Genomic DNA, 19,960 nt, shown 5'->3' with positions numbered 1-19,960 from the left:
CTCTACGTATGTCATGCGGGATACCTTGGAGCAGTGCTTATTTGAGCGTAAGAGAGACGGCCTAATGGAAAAAGACGACACCCTAGACAATGTGCGCTGGCCCGCAGAGGATCCGGTTATGCGGGACTTTGTGGCACATCCTCAATTGGTATCATCCGCCGCACCAAGTGAGGGTGCGATATGGGCAGCAAAAATGTTCGTTGACCACACTGGGGCGAGTCGTTCGGCGAAGCGTCCCAAGCTTCCATCACGTCAAGGCAGGAGTACGGCTCCCGGATGACTCGGCCATAACTGGGTATAGATCCACGCAAGTGACGACCTTGATAGATTCAATGCCGCGCATACAGACGTAAGAGGTAGATTGTACTCTCGTAAATCGTCTTCGGCGTGCATGGCAAGGGCCACGTAGGACAGATAGGAATGTAAAATATCTGGGTGCTCACCGGGGACTTTAGCGAATCCACCCATCGGCGACTGTGCAGAGAAGATCCACTGAGCATCTGAAACACCATCCACAAAAGCATGTAAATTCAAGATACGGAGGCTGGCACCGCACCAGAACGAATAACAGGTGTCTTGGTCTTTTTCCACACGGCCCTGAAACCCTCCGCCCGGAGCCTGGCGGCTCAGAAGCCAGCGCTCAAGGCGCGGACGATGAGGAATCTGATCGAGTTGCCCCGCCAAGGCTAGCGCTGCAATCACGCAATAAGTAGAGCCGCCTTGTATGAGTCAGTCATGCTTACCATGAGATTCTAGGCCAGGCTCCTGTGCAAATGCACCCTCATAATGCTGTCATGAGCGGCCGCATACATACCTGGCATCGAATAAGATATTCAATGGCCTTTGGAACGTCAAACATGGTCCAATCGTTTAACATGTATGCCACAGCAAACGCCGAATAGCTGAACCGGACGTCTTTCTCCGGGTATCCAAGAGCCGATTGAAAACTGCATCAGCACAAGTGCACGGACCTTCCATCCGACTGCTGCAATGCTCGCAGATGAACAGAGATGCCCTGTCTATCCAGCCTGGAAAAGTCATCTCGTAGAATACTGAGACTCAGTAAGGCCGTATAGGTCATAGTAGCGTGACTCTGCCACAATAAGCGCCAGATACATACCGCGCCTGCGGCAGGAGAACCGCGGAATCCGCCCCCCTGACTCTGTGCTATTGTCAGAGATGGACTACTCACAAAGCTGCTGAGAATAAATCCATGCTTTGAATTGTTCGCGTTCAACTTCAGTAATAGTCGTTTCAACCTGCCCGAGTAGGTCTAGAGCACTCAGGCAAAAGTAAGCGAGCGTCATTCTGTCATGAGCGGAGGGTACAAACCGTTGGTCGTCTGCTTTTGTATAGGGAGTGGGAAGCATAGACATGTGTAGCTTCCAAAATTTTACATGCTTCTGGATAGGGAGTGGCAGATCGACGCGACACTCAGCCGATGCTGCCGTCATGCCGCCGTACAACGTTAACCATGAACGCCATGACCTCCACAGCACTACTACTCACGTGATAAGCGATATGCCAGACGGCGAGCTCCTTTACTACGGCATAATGCTTAGTCTTCCAGGAAGAAGTATTGACCGCTGGCCTTCTGTTCCTTGTCCTTAATACTGTTGTGTTTGTTCACACGAGGGCGCATATTGGTCGGGTCGCGACGCATACTCACATCCAGCGTGGCAAGGAAGGAGTTCATACCAGTCAGCAGTGATTCAGGCGAGCGAGCATGCGCCTTGATCGAAGGCTGACCTTCGTAGACAATTACACGGTCAGCCATGTAGGTAGCCATGATGATATCGTGTTCAATGATCATGGCAGTCTTTTTAGAGTGCAGAATGAAGCGCTTGATTACGCGCGAGGCCTGAATACGCTGCTCCGAGTCGAGATAGGCACTTGGCTCGTCAATCAGGTAAATGTCAGCAGGCTTGCCGAGAGCCAGCACCAAAGCAACACGCTGGAGCTCACCACCAGAGAGCGTCTGGACATCTTGGTCAATAATGTTGTCGAGACTCATGGGCTTGACCACGTCGGTTTGGAACTGAGGGTGCATGAATGCAGCCTTGATCTGCTTAAGAAGAAGCATGCGGACTGTGCCCTGGAACTTGGGTGTGATCGTTTGAGGCTTAAGTGACACATTCAGCTGAGGAAGCTTCTCTGCGCCAGTGTCGGGGGCGAGCTTACCAGCCAGCATCTTGACAAACGTCGTCTTACCCGTACCATTTTCACCGAGGAACACAATGATCTCCGAGTTCGTGAAGCTGCCTGCATCAATAGAAAGCTCGAACGAGCCCAGCTTCTTTGTCATATTCGGGTATGTGTAGTTAGCATTCCGCTCCAATTCGCTGTCGTCGGCCGTCTCAGCGATCTTGAAGGTGAGCGATTCCTCACGGAAACGCATGTTCTCCGCCGGGATATAGCCGTCAAGGAAAATATTGATGCCATCACGAACAGGACTAGGCATCGTAACCACACCATACACACTGGGAACTCCGTACAGACAGCAAATAAAGTCACTCAAGTAGTCCAACACAGACAAGTCGTGCTCCACAGCGATGACATACGTGTCAGGATCAAGAAGAGAGCGGATAGTACGAGCAGCATTCAAACGCTGCTTTACATCCAAATAAGAAGAAGGTTCATCGAACATGTACATATTGGCGCTCTGGACACAGCTCATTGCAATGGCAAAACGCTGAAGCTCACCACCAGACAGATTGTGAACATCGCGGTCCATGACAGCCCTCAAGTCGCAAGCATCCACAACATCATCTTTGTTGTTGCGCTGCAACTTGCTGTCAAGTAGCTGTTCCACAGTAGCACGAGACTTGAGTGCACGAGGCAGGTTGTCCACGTACTGGGGCTTAATGAGTGCTTTGATGTTGTCCTCAAGAACCTTGGTAAAGAAGTTCTGCAGCTCGGAGCCACGGAAGTACTTCAAAATCTCAGTCCAATCAGGAGGATCATCGTATCGACCCAAGTTGGGTTTTTGTTTGCCAGCAAGAATCTTCAATGCCGTGCTCTTTCCGATACCATTGGTACCAACAAGACCCAAGACCTGACCAGCACGAGGAGTGGGAAGACGGTGAAGCTTAAAGCTGTTTGCGCTGTAGCGATGTGTAGTTTCGTTCTCCAAGTTGGTAGGAAGCTTGATAATATTAATGGCCTCGAAGGGGCACTTTTTCGTACACTGTTGTGTCAGAAGAACGCATGAGTATACGTACAATACCACAACCAATGCACAGCGTTTCACTAATGAAAGCGATTTTACTCGAAGGGGCCACCTCAATGCAAAGACGACCTGTTCGTGTCAGTGGACCGCCTTCAAAAAAATATACGTACCCATACGAACGACGGGACATGAACGTTTGCATTCTTGGCGACATTTAGAGGGTTTGCACTTATCGTGGTTGACTGAAAGGTTAGAATGCTCAAAATTACTGACACTAACCGATAGCGATACGCTCTTCCTTTGACGCGGGTGCAGCGGAAGGCGCCATGGCAATCACAGACCGACACTTTGCTTTAGTTCACAACCCTTTTTCCTCTGCTAGCTACTGACAAACCCGACGCACTGAATTGGCTGGAGGTCACGTGTACCACGTGGCACTATAAGCTAAGTGCGATACGTAGGGCCTCTAGCCTCCGACACTTGCACCTTGAGGTTCAAACTAACTACCGACTTAGGTTTACCATGTTCCTATAGTGACGGTTTCTTGGAGATTGATACATCATCCAGTATAACAGATGCACGAGAAAGGTTGCACATTCTTCGGAGGCGACACACCCCATTTTATCAACGAAGATAGTACACAACCTGCTAAATGATTGGGCTAGTTACTGGCGACAAGGTGTGACATAAATGGCATGATTTTAAACCATTTTTAAGAGTACTAAGTCAAGAGAGTGATGAAAGATTATAGAGATCATTAATAATGTGTGGTAGGTACATGACAGAGGCTTTCTCGGATATAATTTCCCGATCTGCGAATATCGAGAATATTGCTGCGGGAATATTAGGGGTCAGGGACTCAAAGTCGAGATTTATGTTAGTGGAGGGAAGAGAGGGTAAATTACGTAAGTTGAGGTGCTAGCACGTTTTGATTTAAGGAATTTGGGGTACTTCGAGTTTACGAAATCTTGGTTTGTTGACCAACCTGAGTTGATTTCAGCTCTAAAATTGTGGCCGTGCGTTGTAAAAGCCTGCATGACCAAGGCACATACCTACTGTGTATTTTACCTTCCAACCTTCAAGCAACTGAGTGAGCAGTTCCAGTCAAGGGATGCTTGCCCCGTCTCTTCGGGGTAGGATTGTCGCCTTGGAAATATTTTTCTTATCATCATGGTCGTCGATCCAAAGTCAAGTGATGATTGCGGTCAAAAGCACACGTTTTGATGAAGGACATGCAATTGCTTGGTATGTGGAACAAGATGGATACAACCGATACTGGCCAACGAGGGTTCACTTGGATCCATCGATACTTGACCCATCCAACGATTCCCATCAGTCGCTTGGGATTTTATCCCGGCACAGATTAAAGATTGGAAGTGTGCCTATGTGTCTTGATGATTTGGAAACCATTTGCTATCAAGCACCGTTGCCCGATAGTGAACTAGGTGAGGACCAGTCTTCGTGGTGCCTGGATGTCTTGTTCAAAATGGAACGAAATCTGGCCCTGTCAGAGGGTGAAACGTTAAAACTTGAGCATCAAATTGCTAAAACTAGGACTAAGGTGGATATGAGAAATGATCTATACCCGGACGATCTAAAGACTATACCGGGTCGTTATCATCAAGTCGACCGTACATCCCTGTCAATAATGGCCTTGTGAATTATTTGAAATACCACTCTTACGCATCAACATGTAACGATAAATGATTGCAATAGCTTCGGCAGCGGAAAAAATACACTGATATAAGTAAATATGGGGCGATGTAAGATGAGCACAACCCGTTCTACAAAGTCGCACTCTTGTAGATGAAGCGAACATACGAGGATAGAATACATGATGCCATTGATTATGGCAGAATACAACATTAGGTGGTAAAACTATGTGCTGATGAGCTTCTAATTCATGACGACATTATTTAGTACACTAGCAGCTAATGAAAGTACACCAGCCTCCTAAAAACAATTAGATTATGACACAATCAGCATCGCCGCTACGATGCCGGCGTAGACGTAATTTCGATTTAAGGCCCTTTCGTCTAAGTTCTTTCTCGTGTCTTTCTTGTATTAGACGGTCGTTTGTATTTTCTTGAATTTTCTCTTCGACTTCTCTTGGGAACCATTCCCGCAGATAAGCAGCCATAGCCATATCTAGATTATTTTCATCTGCGTCCTTAACTGCATCCTCCGCTCGGCAAAGAGGGCAATGGTTATTACCTTGTTTCTGTAGCTTGACCAAACAACGAATGCAGAACAGGTGGTGGCACCGAAGCCGGATAGGGTGATACGCAATTGACATGCAAACCAAACAGCTGTAGTCATCAATGCTTGGAAGAATCGGGAGCAGGGCATTTGTCATGATCGAAGCCAATATACGAGGAAGAGAAAGCTGCATAGGTGAGCGTTCATTGACGGGAGCGAGCGCTGTGAGTGATTTGAGGATATCACCATCAGAGGCTTTGTCCCAGTCAAGTTCTGGCAAGGGTGAATCAACGGAGGCAGCACGTATGAGCTGATGAGCCGCAGGAAGTGTAGTAATTTGCCCGATACTAGTACTTGCATGCAAAGCTGTCTTTTTCTGGTGTTTCTTGAGAATCTTCCTGATCGTCTCAATATTAAGACGTTGAAAACGTTTTAATGAAACAATTGCCACATTGAGGCGCAGGAAATGTTCCAATGTTCCAATACTCCGAGGATCCTGCAATGGATTATTCGGAGCAAAAGCTTGAAGTGCCCAAGAATCCAAAGTGCTCGAAACCCATGAACCTTTTAGAATTTCACTGCGATGAGGAAAGAGGAATCCTCGCTTTTCGAGTTGCTCCAAATAATTGTGGAAACGGGTCTCCGTGGCTGCTACACTGAGTTCACCTCGATCTTTTTCCCGAGAGCTTTCAAAGATGTCATACTCAACCCAGAGCGCAAAGATTTCGCGCCACGCATACATATCTTGATGCGTATGTGTGGGACTTGCAACTTCAGCAATAGCATCACAGAGGGTATTCACATGAAGAATCAAGGTATTTTGTTGAATGACATGGAGTTGTAGTAAATTTCGGATGGCCTTGATCAATGACTGAAAAAAGCGTTCATCTGCAAGAAGGGGAATCACCAGCTTGCGTTGATGATAACCAACCCGTTCTTCTACATTGTGGGGATCAGTAAGTTCTTTGGATGATAAACTTGGAAGTTCCTTTGCAGCGGGACCCAAATCAAGTGTATCAACTCGTTTTTTTTCCGAACCAACGTGTTGAGAAGTAAATACACTCGAACGTCCTGTATATTTAGGAGTAGATGAATCAGATTCGGAAGGAGGAAGGTCCATAGTTGCTGGCGATGCGGTCAGCGACTCGGACGGTTTCATGGCATTAGGTGACTCGACAAAGAGTACCAGCTGAGGATGCAAAGAAAGTGAGTCATTGAAGAGTTGATATTGTGCCCTTACACGACGCCCAGTATCAGATTCGACCCAGTGTGGCTCGTCGGCCTTGGTCGAACTCAAATGCCCGTGCGAAGAAGCAGTATAACTAGATGAATCATCAGGAAGTAGTTCAGGTGCTTTTCGATCCATCCAGTTTGTCGCACTAGGGGGCTGTGAAACTCTCGCAGATGGAAATGGATTGTTGCCAGAGACCTGGTTCGTAGGATTCTCATTCCCCACTTGTATACCAGAAGAGCGAGGCAAACTCAATGGAGGGAGATGTGCAGTGATATCGGGGAGAGTAGGAGGAGACCAGTGAATACTGTGTAAAGAGTGTCGCCTGGGACTTGGCACAGATGACTTGACATGAGGAGCATTCGAAGACAAAAGAAAGGTATTCGGTGAGTTTTGAGAAGGATGTGCAGTCAATTTGATAGATCCGAGAGATTTCGAGCGCGAGACCAGCCTAGAAGACATAGGATGTGTGTATCGTTCGTCTCGGGGAAGAGAAGATATCCATCGAGAAGCGGGCGTGGCAGCACACTCAGGCCCATCCATACCATTGGTATCAGCACATAGATTTTCACTGCTGGCACAATGAGACGATGATTGTGACGAGTATTCTGAATCCTTCATCAAGTCGTCCACGACATCTGTTGTAAGACCGTACAATTCAAGTTCGTGTACGACATCATGTAATAACTTTTTCAGCTGATATATCAGAGATATGCACATACATAATTGTATTCGATGGCACTTTCCTTCCATTCTTCTGGAAATTGAGAGCTCTCCAAAAGGTCCAGATAGCTTTTTCCAAACTTCATCCTACCAAGGATCGCTACCTTAGCTCGGCAGACAGATGTGCCAAAGATTAAATCGCGTCGGGCAACAATCTCCCCGACCTGGACTCTAAGCCAATCATTGACGTCAGTTGGTTCACTTTTTTTTAGATCGGCGATTTCGCAAGCCCTATATCTTCTACGCTGCCGCCTTTTGGGCTGTTTCGAATTAGTCTGCTTAGCTACGCATACGTACCCAGCGTGATTTTATCGCCCAGACTCAAAGCGATCCCCTGCGTCTTTGAGCGGATACGGACATGACCCTGGATGGTACCATCGTCTAGACGCTCAATGCTAACATTCGCAAGAGCATCTTCCCCGAATAAGCTGGACGCGGAGAGATTCGCGCTGAGGAACCCGCATTCCCCAGCCAGACTAGCCTCAGGTGTGAGACAAGCCATGTTAGTGGCCTTCATGATGTGCCGAAGATACTCGCGGACGTCACTGCAGGTCAGTTTATTCCATACGTACGAAAGATTTGTCTTAACGTTGACCTTGTTCTCCCATTCGAAGCCAGTCCACATGCTGCGGAACTGTGTTTCGTTAACAACAGAAGGTGAGATGTAGTCCATGACATCCACGTGAATGTCATTCAGAACAACATAAGAGCTGTCACCAGTGCTACTCGCACCTCCGCTCGCACGCTCGTATACAATGTTGCCAAAGATGACACCCGTTTCTGTAGAAGAAACTTTAATAGTGGCCTTGATGCTCTGGAAACTGTAAGGGGCCAAAGTATATGTGGAAGGGCGCTCTACTAGCTTGAGGTCACCCAACGTTGCAAGTTCCACACTCATGTTCTGGAACGTCTCTTGCGTCTGGTTCACCACCAGGATGTCCAGCAAGATATCAAATTGATGCACATCCACGTATGCTTCCGCATAGATAGGGTCAGAAAAGCCTGTCAGCTGTACAACACGTTGCAGCTTGCTGATAAAGTCGTCCTTCGGAACCGCAGACATGCCAGTTGCACGACTCAACTCAGCCGTAAAGTCGATCTCTTCGTCTTGGCCCTTGGAATCACCGAGTAACCGGAATGACAGTTGAGTTTGAGGCTGGATCAAAGTCTCTTCCTGGTGTCGATTAGAGCGTTCTGACTCCTTCTGGCGTTCATGCTGAAGCACATGGGCATATGCGTCGCGGGAAGCATCGAGGAAAACCTCTGCAGCCGCTTGAGCTTCATCAAGCGAAGTCGTGGCACGACCCAAAATTTGAAGGCAAGTCATAATGCGCTCCTTGGAGTCCTCATCAATCGTAGCAGCAACATATTTGGACTGGCCCACACGGACAATAGACGTCATGATCAACATAGCTTCAGCGCGAAGCCGATTGTTAGCTGCTTCATCTGAGGAGAGGCTTAAGAAGCGGAGAACAAGCTTGACCAAGGTCGCTGCCAACACTGACGCCGTGTAAAAGTCGCCAAAGAGGATCAGACTGCGAAGCGGTGGCTTGCTGCGCGAGCTCGGCTTCTCAATGGGTGCTTCCACGGTGAGGGCAGACTCAGTAGCATAGGTGCCGTCGGCGCGAACTCGTGTCGTAGGCACGGTGCGTGGTGCTGAAGATGGCTCGTCTTCCACGGAGGGCTGCTCTGTCTGCTCCGCAGCTCGTTCTTCAGCAGCAAGAATCGGGACTTCGCCAAGCACCTGGCGGATCTGCTGCATGGCTTCGTTGACGCTGTTGATCGACATACAGTAATCGCCGACCACCCAGAGAGCGCCTCGGTACACTTTCCCATTTCTGAAGTCAGAGAACGAGCTGATGAGCTTGGCGAGAATGTTCTCACGCATGTCAGGGAAACGCTCCACCACCTCGCGGACAAAAGCAATGACATCCACAGCACTGGTGCTGCTTGAATCGCCAAGGAAGTTCATCAGCTCACGCATTACATCTCCAGCAACCTCGGAGAAGCGCACCGCGCATGTATGTAATGACTTAATAAGGAGTTGACGGTAGTCGGTGTTGGCATCTTGGGACTGCGACGTTTTCGTTAGCTCCTTGCGCAGGGTGAGTACCACCTCCTCTACAGTGCGGATAGACATCATTTCCAGTGCCATATCCAGGACCTTCTTGCGCACATCCATATCGGAGCTAGACAGGACACGGAGGAGCTCGATCACCAAGGGGTCAAGGACATGGTCATGGCGCTGGCGGAGACCATCCAGACGGTCGAGAACAATCAGCTTGACATTGTTGTCACTTTCTTGCACAGTGAGCTCGATCAGGGCACTGGCAACGGCTTTGACAGCAGGCACATTATGCGCCAATCCTGCAAGAGTAATGGCGGCCTCGTACTTTACTGCATGACTCGAGGACGCCAGGAGTTCTGATACGACCTGGATATACTCCGACAAGTTAGCGCTCTCATTCCTCGACTCTTGACGAATCAGCTCGATAACCGCAAGCTGCATGAGTTCATCCATCACGGGCACCTGGCTCATGACGCTGGACAAATACTCGACCGCCCGCTCTGGTGCACAGTACACTAGCATCAGCAGTGCATTGCGCTTGCACGTTGCGTCTGATTCATTCGCAAGAAACTCTTCCATGAGCTCCGGAGCATCCACGATCAGCTGCTCATGACGCTGGTAGATCGTCCAGATCGCCATTACCGCGTTCTTGCGCACGTAGCTGTGACGGTGCTCGAGGCATTGGCGCACTGTCGGAATCAATGGCTCAAGGATTTCCTGCTCCTTGATCTTCTGGAGAAAACGCAGGGTGGAGCCTCGGATGTATTCGTTGGGGTGCTGAAGGTCGTTCCGGATGGCGTTGCATACCAGGATCATCTCTTGCTTCAGCTTGCCCTCGGCATCAAGCTTGGGGCACACTTCCCAGTAGAACTGGAGCATCTTCTTGAGCTGCTTGTTCTTGCTTGGGAGTACATATTGGATGATCGGCATCAGGAGCGACGCGTGCGACTCGCCATTCAACGTCGATACGATAATGGCACGGAGCGTCTCCAGCTTGACCTCATCGTTCTGACTTTGAAGGTTCGCACGGAGCTCCTGTGTCGACATGTCCAACTGGTAGCCTCCATTAGAGGCTACCAGCGTATACGCCGTTGGATCAGAGGGCATCGTGAGGCGTCACGGATCGTCGCGTTGCGGCCAGGTGCGCCAACAGCGGGCGGCCGAGAGTCGGGCGCCACGGTACTTGTTAGAGGACCTAGTAGGCTTACATGCCACGTGCCCAGTACAGGACCCTTGGGCGGACAGCGCCCCCCACACTGGAAGAATATGGCAGGGCGCCCTGTCTGGCGAACGGGCCGCGCCTTATATGCGGTGGGTGTACGTTTTCGCACATTATCTTCTGCTGCAAGTCAGCCTGGCAAGGTGGATGTGGTCGAAAAAGTGGCCTTGCGCATGCTGGCGCAGCGCGAGGCCCTGCTTCAAAATGTAGGTGATCCATGTTGACGCGTGCAGATCGGCGCGCCAGGATTCTCTCAAAAGATAAAAGATATGGAAGCATTAAACAAGGCGTTTTTAGCGTGGAAAGATCAGGTGAAGGTGTGTGTATATTGAGTTAACGCAGACGGTGCAAGAAACGCAGCGTTTGGTAGAGACAGAAAAGGATGCCGATTTGTTGGACATGGCGCAGCAGGAACTTGCGTCTATGCATGACAGTGAGAGAGCACGATACCAAGATCTACAAAGCCAAATTCTTTCTACGTCGAATTCTGTGAAGAGCAAGGGTGCTATCATTGAATTGAAACAAGGTGTGGGTGGACAAGAGTCCTGTCTCTTCCTGAGTGAAATGCTTCGTATGTATATGAAGTACTGCGAAAATCGTGCACAACAAGCGCTCGAGTCTGGAAAGGATCGCGTTCTGGGATCGGGCTGGCGCGTTGAGCTCCTCTCTGCCACGCCGGTAGATGTATCAACGAGCAGTGGCTCCAGCGATGCTCTGCGTGAAGCGATCTTGCAGGTGCATGGCGAGCAGGCGTATGAGGCGCTTCGATTTGAAGCGGGTGTACATCGCGTGCAGCGAATTCCTGCTACACAAAATCTCGGAAAGCTGCAGACGAGTACGATTGCGATCATTGTGCTTCCTATGCAGGGAGGCGAGGAGCAGGCCGACGACATTTTGGATCCCAAAGACGTCAGGATAGAGACGATGCGTGCGCGAGGTGCGGGTGGGCAACACGTCAATCGAACCGAGTCGGCCGTCCGTCTGACGCACGACCCCACGGGGATTACAGTGTCCATGCAAGATTCGCGCAGCCAACATCAAAATCGAGCCAAAGCATGGGAGGTGCTTCGTGCTCGCCTGTTGGACCGACACTTGAAGAAGGAGGCGGAGGAGAACAAGGCGCTTCGCCGCTCTCAAGTGGCCAGTGCGGATCGTAGCGAACGTGTGCGCACGTACAACTTCCCGCAGGACCGCGTCACCGATCACCGCGTGGGTATCTCCCTCTCCAACATTGGGGGCTTCATGGATGGTGATGACGACGACGGCGGTGGACTCACCTACCTGTTAGAGGAGCTGATGGCCAGTGAAGACGAGATACGGCTCCATGCCTTACTAGAGCAGCAAGGCAGTCCGTAGTTGCATACCAACTAAGCCAGTCGCTTGGACCGAGTCGCGACCCAAGCTATAGAGATGCATGAAACCACAAATCCCACAAAGCGGAGCCATGCCGCGTGAGAAAGCTCACGTTCCTGGAATACCGTCCGCGATGAGCTACAAGGTCAATCGGAAGGCACGGACCGGAAAATGGCGCGCAGGTTAGGAAGGGCCATTCTGAGCGATGAGTTGGTGGCAGGTGGAGGTACGGCGGTGACAGCCTCGGTCACGCACTTACAGAGCATGTCGGTGCGAGGGAGGACCGAGCGGGCCCCTCTTGCATCATCGGAAGAGATGCAGGTTTGGCAGGCAGTAAGAGGGCACTTGAGGTCACTGGAAACGGCGCGGTCTTCATCGTTGGCTGGATATGAGAAACTACTACGTGCCAGTGCAGATGCAAAAAACTTGGATACCCTGTATGGTGTGGTGGAACACAGTGTACAAGATGAGATCAGGTATGTTCTACACAGCCTTATATGAAGGTGCATCAAAGGGGCTGTTGAGCAGCTAGATATCCTTATGGCTCTACGACGAGCGTCTGCAAACACGGCAGAAAGTCGACGGAAAAAGCGGAAAACAGAGGAGATAGATCTCCCAGAGACTGCCTTGGAAGACCATTCTAAGACTTTGGAGCTGCGAAAAGCGCGGTCATCTGGATCCATGGAGGAGAACGGCAGAATGGCGGCACTCCAGAGCCAGCTACCGCTGCAACGTGGGAGAAAAGTGGCCTTTTGTCAGCCACCTCGCGATGGACAGAGTGGCTCCGAGGAAGAGTGGATATTGGCCACGGTGATGGGCACGATTCATGGCGACAAGTACCGGTATGTGGTCCAGGACGCGGAAGATGAGAGCACTGGTGGACCGTACGTGTACGAGGCTCACACAAAGCACATGGAATACGACTATCGACTCGATCATCCCATTGCCCAACAGCGCAGATACCCTTCCGTCAGAAGAATATGCAATCGGGACGCGTGTGCTGGCCCTGTATCCCGACACAAGCTGCTTTTACTGGGCGACGGTGCAGGGGGGTGGCCCCAACACCCAAGCGCACACGCTGCGGAGCAAGGTGGGCCGATTTTACTGACACTAGTCGCAAAGACGCGATGCAGATATGCTGCAAGCTCCCTACAAGCTCATGTTCTACGATGACGGCGCGGACGTGAAGCAGGTACCGGCGTACCTGGTGGTAGAGCATCCATAGTGTCTGACTAATCCCACGTGGACGGAGACGGCCGCGTGCGGCACGCTAGGTGTTCCCCACTGTCGACGTTGAATCGATGGCCTACACTGCGAACGAAACCATTTTTGTCGACACGAACATTGAACAGTATACCTCGAAATACATTGATTGATAGCACTGATATCGTATGGATAAGAACCCGAATGACCACCCTACTGTGGGCGGTGCGCCCCCCAATCAGATGACATGGCAGCAGCAGATGATGACTCCATCTTGGAATCAAGCGCCACGCAAGAAAAAGGAGAAGAATACCGAGGCACCCAAGAAGAAGGAGAAGACCAAGGCGCCTGCGGTGGAGAAGGTTGGCTCCAATATGACGTGGCAGCAGGAGCTCTTTCTACAGAGCAAGCGCGTGGGACCAGCGTTCGATCATGCGGCCGATGCGCGGGACGAGCAAACATTTGGAGGCGAGTCTGCACTGCGACCCAAGTCGGCCCCACCAGGTACAACTGGTACGCCGGAGCGCCGTAAAGCTGGCAAGTCCAAGGGTAGCAACAAGAACACACGGGTGCCGAATACGCCGCAAAAGAAGCAGGGTAGCGCGCCTGTGGCCTATGCCGGCCCTACTTTCCACAACTCGCCATCCGCAGCGAGTCTCCCGACGCCCAAGTTTGCCAATCGCGGCGCCAGGTCGCCGCTGTCAGAGCCAGCCAGTGCAGAACCTTCAACCAACATGACACCGCTTCATGACTCGACGGTGCCCTCGCCGCCGCCACTTCAGACGGTCGATCGCCTGCTGGCTCAGATGCTCAAGACATCGTCGGTGTCATAGTCCGCTGCATCGATCTAGCTTGCATAGAGATACCTAGTGGGTCCCAAGTGTGGCAGGAACCGAGTTGTTCCTCCACCTTTCTCGCCGCGTCGAGCGCGACGCGCCAGCCAAGACGAGCTCCCTACAAGTGCTGGACGAGAGCGGCTCAGCTGCCCTCGTGCAAGCCGAGGGACGAGGGGTGGGTCGTCTGTCGTGGCATGTACCTGCGCGCTTCAAAACGCGCCCCGCTCTAAATGCCGTGACACGTGCCCAGCATTGGTTTCCCAATACGGGGCGCCATGGCATCCCCCTTCATCATCAGACACCGGTGCACGAGCGCGCACTGCATGCACTTACATTTCTGCGCAGGTACCATATGAGTGTGGATGTCCCGTCGCATGTGCTTGCAGAGGCCGTCCTGAACGACGAGCAGATCGAGCTGCGTCAAGCCGACGAGGGACACATGCATACAGGGCCTACCACCATCGTCCTGCCAGGTTCGCGGGGAGAAGCGTGGCTCGTCTGTGTGGGCGGACAGAATCGTTCGGATCTCTGTATGTCCATTTGCTAACATTAGACATTTCGACGATTCGGCGAGATGGCCCTGAGGTCGAATGCATCGCGGCAGCACTCCCAGCTCTGCAGACGACTGCGCCGATCTTGCAGGTCGCACGCTGCAACGCAGATACGCAGATCCTTGTGCGGACGTGGACGACGACCTTTGTGGGCCGCGTGATGGCGCTCGCCCCCGACGACACAGGTCCGCGCTTCGTCGTGCGCGTGTTAGCCCACGTACACACAGGAGCGGCCGTACCTACGCGACAAGTTGATGCGCTCGCGACGCAGGACAGCCAGGCGCATCTCGTAGATGCGCATGGTACGCTGCGTGTTTGGGATTTTGCTGCTCAGAAACCGTACGTGCGTTGTCTCACACAGTCGCGAATGTATGCAGCTTCCTCGAGACGAGTCGGATCACATCTGGATGCTTGCGGCCAAGGCAGGTCCGTCCGTCTGGGCAGCCTCGTGCTCGACCCTGATGGCCGTCGACCTTCGTGCCCCGAAACATGCTGTGGTGGCGAGCACGTCGCATTCCGTCGAGGCACTCCGGCGAGCGAAGATCACGTCGATCTGCTCGCCGTCGCTATCGTATGATGCCCCTCTAGTGACGATGGCGACGACAGATGTGGTCGAATACTACGATACACGGTATCCATCCGTCCCGCTTCATACGTGGACGCACCGGCGCGGCTTTGATCGGACGCTCTCGCTAACATCACTTGGGACGGCTGAGCATGCGATCACTTGTTTGTCGTCGCAACGCAACAGGTTACGCACCCTGTACGATGTGCGGCACGACAAGACCCACCTGGCCTTTTCTATGCCAAGTATGCTGCATGCCTCGTCGCTCTTGGCGCACGAGCCAGTGTCGCCTGCGCCGCCGTGCTTGGTGGATATGACGGCGCTGCCTGGCTGGGATGACTGGACACCGGCGCATCATGGCCATGTGTTGCAGCTGGAACAAACCATGCGCGGGGCTCTCTATGCGCAGTGGCTCGGCCCTTTGCCTGAGGAGGGCCGAGACGACCACAGCCCTGCGTCGCAGGTCCTGTGGTCGTCACAGGCGCAGCAAAATGAAAATGAGGCTTGCAACACCCACGATGCGGGGCCCTTCGGTGAACTCGAGACGACACCCGTCGACTTCCGTACCCTGTACAAAGGTGGGTCACGCTGACTTACCGCAGCGACGGTGCTGGGATGGCTCGGCACAGATACCCCTGACAGTCTTGGGCATGCACTGCCTGAGCGCCTTGCTGCGCTGCATGAGCCGCCCACCAAGCTTGTGCCTGTCCCTCATACCCTGTATGTACACTGTGCTCACACAGATTTGATCGGCTGTATCGATGCAGTCAAGATCCAGACCGTGCTGGTTCGTCGCTCCTGCACACGGGCGCCGCAGCACACAGCCCTACGTTGCTAGCATCGGAAGCCAGTCAGGGCGCCCTCGACCGTGTATGGGACATCTTTCCGACCGCGCACCTTGCGCCCCTGGTCGACGCGGCTGCGCCCAGAGCAGCGCGCGATATGCTATCTTGGCTTCAACGGAGACACAGCGCTGTGCCTGATGCATTGGCCGAGGCGCGCATGCAGGAGGCCGTGGACGTGGCGCTGGCTACGACGTGGGTACCAGGGCCGAGCTGCTGCGAGGTGCCCGAGCCGCAAAATGGCAACTGGCGATGGGACCACACGTCCGAGCCGCAGGCGCCCGAGACACCGCCGCTGGCTCTCCCGGCCGGCACGGAGCTCAGCGAGACGGCCAAGATGCTACTCATGGAATGGCCGCTAGGCGCGCCTACAAGCACATACAATTACGAGAACCCCTACGGCGGACTCGATCTGGCGCCGACCTATCGCAGCACAGCAGCGGCACAGCTACATGCTCCGTCGGCGAGTCAGCCTGTGCGGCAAGCTGTGATCCGCGCTCGCCGCGCGTCCCGGCCGGCAGCGGACGAGCGCCCCCGTGCATCCCAGGCGCGCGAGCACGCGGTCCCTGCCTCGCAGGTGCCCTCGAGTCAGGATACGCCCATGCCACAGACGCAGCTCGAGCCTGGTCGCTTTGCTCAGGCCCCACGGGCGCCAGCGAGGAAAAAGAAGCGGCTGGGTGGCTTCTAGTCGCGCTGCGATGCCATGCTCTTCGTGATGCTGTCAATATAGGTCTGAAGCATCTCATTTTCCGTCTCGGACTTGGCGCATTCCTGCTTCACCTGCCATAGGCGCTCCTGGAGGGCTGGCATGAGTCGTCGCGCACGTACCTGCCAGGCCGCTCTGGAGCGAAAGGACCTCCCTAGGGTCAGATCCTGCGGCGTACATACCGAACGAGGCGCTCCTTCTCGGCTACCGTCCCTGTGGTTGGTTCCGACGAAGCGGTCTGCGGTAAGCGACGCGTACATACCCAGGCAGCCTGGTCCCCCAGCTCCACCGCCTCCGGCGGCTCCAGCGTCATGGTGGCGTGGAATTAGTCAGACACCGTCCCCGAAGCAACCGCCTCGGCGAAATCGCAGCGCACCGACCATGGCGGATCCAGCCGGCAGCAACAAGCTGGATCGTATGGCCAATGTGACGCGCCTAAATCAGCGGACTGTGCGTATCTTGGGACAGAATCCGAGCTCCTTCACACTCCAAGGCACGTTGGCAGCGCTGACCCAGGCACGAACACGTACCTCATTATGCCGCCGTGTGACTGGAACTTTGAGGATCGCGAGACGCTCCTTCCAGTCATGCTGGTAGATACAGGCGATGCTAGAGAAGACTATGTGCCCTTCCTAGAGCAAGTGCTGCGCGGCAACCTATCGATGCTTGACGAGGGCAATGGGCCAGTGCGCCTCGCCCTCACCGATATGTGCGTTGGCTTCACTTACCCAGAATCCTCACGCATTGGCACCATGATCATGTGGGTGGTGTACCATTTGTCCTCCGGATGCTAGACAGGCTCCGTCGCGAGGCCGCGCCCCATGTGCAGATCCCCGTACCGCGTGTGCACAAGTTTCCTGACCCGCGTACGGACGCGAGCTTTTTTGAGCGGGTGCGCTATGTGCCGCCGGGGGCGTATGTGCCTGCTCCTTCGAAGCAGGGGTGGGAGAGCGTCATGTGGCCCCTGCGGGACCAAGTGTCGGTGGCCGTGGTGGACCCCGAGAACCCGCGTCTCGTGTCGACTCTGCGGGCTTTGTACACACCTGGGCATGCAGCAGATCACGTCATGTTCCTGCTGGAAGAGGACCATATCCTGCTCACCGGCGACAATGTGCTGGGCCGCGGATCGACGGTGTTCGAGGACCTCATCCTGTACATGCACAGCCTCCAGCGCGGTCTGGACGTATTGTCGAGCCGCAGTGCCACGCCCCTGGGCGTTGTCGGCACACCCATATCAGGCATGGCGGGTGAGAATGTGCTGTTTCCCGGGCATGGCGAAGTGGTACCGAAGGGGAAAGACACGCTGCGGCGCTACATCCAGCACCGCCTCGATCGTGAGGAGCAGCTGATTGCGCTCTTTGCCTGCCGGCCTGGCGAAAAGAAAGATGTGATGCAGGCCATCGCTTATCCAGAGAAATTCGTGGCGCGACTGCGCTGCCATCAAGCGGCCCGCTACGCATGGACACTGAGGCAGTTCGTGAGCGCCCTCTATGAGAACTACTCGCTCAAAATGTTCCCGGCCGTCGCTCGCGTGCTGCTCTTGCACCTGCAAAAATTGGCTACGTCACCGCATCAGCTCAAGGCGGCGCCGTTCCCGACGCGCGAGGCGGTCCCTTCTATCGAATGGCACGCACTGGGGCCTCTCGTGCGGTGCATGCATCTGCCCAAGTACCAGTATTCGGGCATGCCATGGCCAGACTTGCCACGCTCCGAAGACGAGTGGCGAGAAGTCTGGGACCTTCCCTGGCAGTTGACCGCAACGTAGACCCAGTGAGTAGGCCATGCAGATGGACACGAGGCATTACGTGGCTCGTGCCCAGCGAACATTCTATGCAGGACCCGATTACTTGTAGACATCCACGTGGCGAAGCGCACGCACGGCCGCGCTGTCCAGTGTATTTAAAAGCCCGGCCGGGCCGCTCAGGGCTTCACCGATTCCCTATCCACGATGACCATCCAAAAGATTGAGGCTCGCATGATTATTGACTCTCGTGGCAACCCCACGGTCGAGGTGGACCTGACCACTGAGAAGGGTCTGTTCCGCGCTTCTGTGCCCTCGGGCGCTTCGACTGGTGTCCACGAGGCCGTGGAGCTGCGTGACGGTGATGCGTCCAAGTGGGTCGGCAAAGGCGTGGACAAGGCGGTGGCCAATGTCAACAACGTGATTGCCCCTGAGCTGATCAAGTCGGGTATTCCCGTTACCTCGCAGAAGGACGTCGACGACTTCCTGATCAAGCTGGACGGCACCCCGAACAAGGGCAAGCTCGGTGCGAACGCCATCCTCGGTGTCTCGATTGCCGTGGCCAAGGCTGCTGCGGGTGAGAAGGGCGTCCCTCTGTACAAGTACCTGTCGGAGCTCGCCAACACCGGTAAGCCGTACATCCTGCCTGCCCCCGCCATGAATGTGATCAACGGTGGTTCGCACGCGGGCAACCCCCTGGCCTTCCAGGAGTTTATGATTGTGCCGACTGGTGCGAAGAGCTTCACCGAGTCGATGCAGATCGGCACGGAGGTGTACCACTCGCTGAAGAAGGTGATCAAGGCGAAGTACGGCATTGACGCCACGAATGTCGGCGACGAGGGCGGCTTTGCGCCCAACGTGCACTCGGCGGATGAGGCGCTGGACCTGCTGATGGACGCCATCAAGAAGGCTGGCTATGAGGGTCGCGTGAACATCTCGCTGGACGTGGCCAGCTCGGAGTTCTACAAGGACGGCAAGTACGACCTGGACTTCAAGAACCCCCAGTCGGACTCGAGCAAGTGGCTGACGGGTGCCCAGCTCGCTGAGATCTACAAGGGTTACATCCAGAAGTACCCGATCATTTCAATTGAGGACCCCTTCGACCAGGACGACTGGGAGGCTTGGACCATCCTGCGCGAGTCGGCTGGTATCACCATCATTGGCGACGACTTGACGGTGACGAACCCGCTGCGTATCAAGACGGCTATTGAGAAGAAGGCCTGCAACGGTCTCCTGCTGAAGATCAACCAGATCGGCACCATCTCCGAGTCGATCCAGGCGGCGCAGCTCGCTCAGTCGGACAACTGGGCAGTCATGGTGTCGCACCGCTCGGGTGAGACGGAGGACACGACCATCGCCGACCTGGCCGTCGCCCTGAACTCGGGTATCATCAAGACTGGTGCTCCGGCTCGTACGGAGCGTGTGGCCAAGTACAATGCCCTCCTACGTATTGAGCACGTCGAGAGCGACGCCACCTACGCGGGTGCCGACGGCTTCGTGAACGGCGGTGAGGCCCCCAAGGTGATCCGCAAGTAAACAGCTGGGCTCCATAGA

At 53.9% G+C, this 19,960-nt stretch overlaps 6 protein-coding genes and 1 pseudogene across 7 annotated transcripts; 4 read left to right on the top strand and 3 right to left on the bottom strand.

The window, feature by feature from the left end:
- Positions 1-264: 264 nt before the first annotated feature.
- Positions 265-1,081, bottom strand: MSY001_0317 (annotated as a pseudogene). Its single transcript has 3 exons — positions 972-1,081; positions 815-947; positions 265-663 (listed from the first exon to the last, which is right to left on the bottom strand). Coding segments are annotated over exons 1-3 (642 nt in total).
- A 477-nt stretch (positions 1,082-1,558) lies between these two features.
- MSY001_0316 (uncharacterized protein) lies at positions 1,559-3,497 on the bottom strand (the record flags this gene model as incomplete). Its single annotated transcript, XM_018885387.1, has 3 exons — positions 1,559-3,187; positions 3,222-3,298; positions 3,449-3,497. The coding sequence occupies 3 exons, from the start codon at positions 3,495-3,497 to the stop codon at positions 1,559-1,561; spliced, it is 1,755 nt and encodes a 584-aa protein (XP_018738957.1).
- A 4,108-nt stretch (positions 3,498-7,605) lies between these two features.
- Positions 7,606-10,497, bottom strand: MSY001_0315 (uncharacterized protein; the record flags this gene model as incomplete). Its single annotated transcript, XM_018885376.1, has 1 exon — positions 7,606-10,497. One exon carries the CDS (start codon positions 10,495-10,497, stop codon positions 7,606-7,608), a length of 2,892 nt encoding a protein of 963 aa, XP_018738956.1.
- A 511-nt stretch (positions 10,498-11,008) lies between these two features.
- On the top strand, positions 11,009-11,965 carry MSY001_0314 (uncharacterized protein; the record flags this gene model as incomplete). Its single annotated transcript, XM_018885365.1, is given in 2 exon segments — positions 11,009-11,389; positions 11,405-11,965. 2 exon segments carry the CDS (start codon positions 11,009-11,011, stop codon positions 11,963-11,965), a joined length of 942 nt encoding a protein of 313 aa, XP_018738955.1.
- A 696-nt stretch (positions 11,966-12,661) lies between these two features.
- MSY001_0313 (uncharacterized protein) lies at positions 12,662-16,647 on the top strand (the record flags this gene model as incomplete). Its single annotated transcript, XM_018885354.1, has 9 exons — positions 12,662-12,846; positions 12,872-13,052; positions 13,077-13,172; positions 13,408-13,985; positions 14,047-14,531; positions 14,555-14,895; positions 14,930-15,695; positions 15,720-15,837; positions 15,885-16,647. The coding sequence occupies 9 exons, from the start codon at positions 12,662-12,664 to the stop codon at positions 16,645-16,647; spliced, it is 3,513 nt and encodes a 1,170-aa protein (XP_018738954.1).
- A 399-nt stretch (positions 16,648-17,046) lies between these two features.
- Positions 17,047-18,430, top strand: MSY001_0312 (uncharacterized protein; the record flags this gene model as incomplete). Its single annotated transcript, XM_018885343.1, has 3 exons — positions 17,047-17,080; positions 17,134-17,374; positions 17,464-18,430. The coding sequence occupies 3 exons, from the start codon at positions 17,047-17,049 to the stop codon at positions 18,428-18,430; spliced, it is 1,242 nt and encodes a 413-aa protein (XP_018738953.1).
- A 183-nt stretch (positions 18,431-18,613) lies between these two features.
- Positions 18,614-19,942, top strand: MSY001_0311 (uncharacterized protein; the record flags this gene model as incomplete). The annotated part of the gene is made up of 1 exon (XM_018885332.1): positions 18,614-19,942. The coding sequence occupies one exon, from the start codon at positions 18,614-18,616 to the stop codon at positions 19,940-19,942; it is 1,329 nt and encodes a 442-aa protein (XP_018738952.1).
- Between the last annotated feature and the right edge of the window lie 18 nt (positions 19,943-19,960).

Source organism: Malassezia sympodialis, genomic scaffold (assembly GCF_000349305.1).
Source record: "Malassezia sympodialis ATCC 42132 genomic scaffold, msy_sf_1, whole genome shotgun sequence".
Taxonomy (NCBI): Eukaryota; Fungi; Basidiomycota; class Malasseziomycetes; order Malasseziales; family Malasseziaceae; genus Malassezia; species Malassezia sympodialis.
The sequence above is the reverse complement of the archived record's forward strand: the minus strand, read 5'-3'. Positions and strand labels throughout refer to the sequence as shown.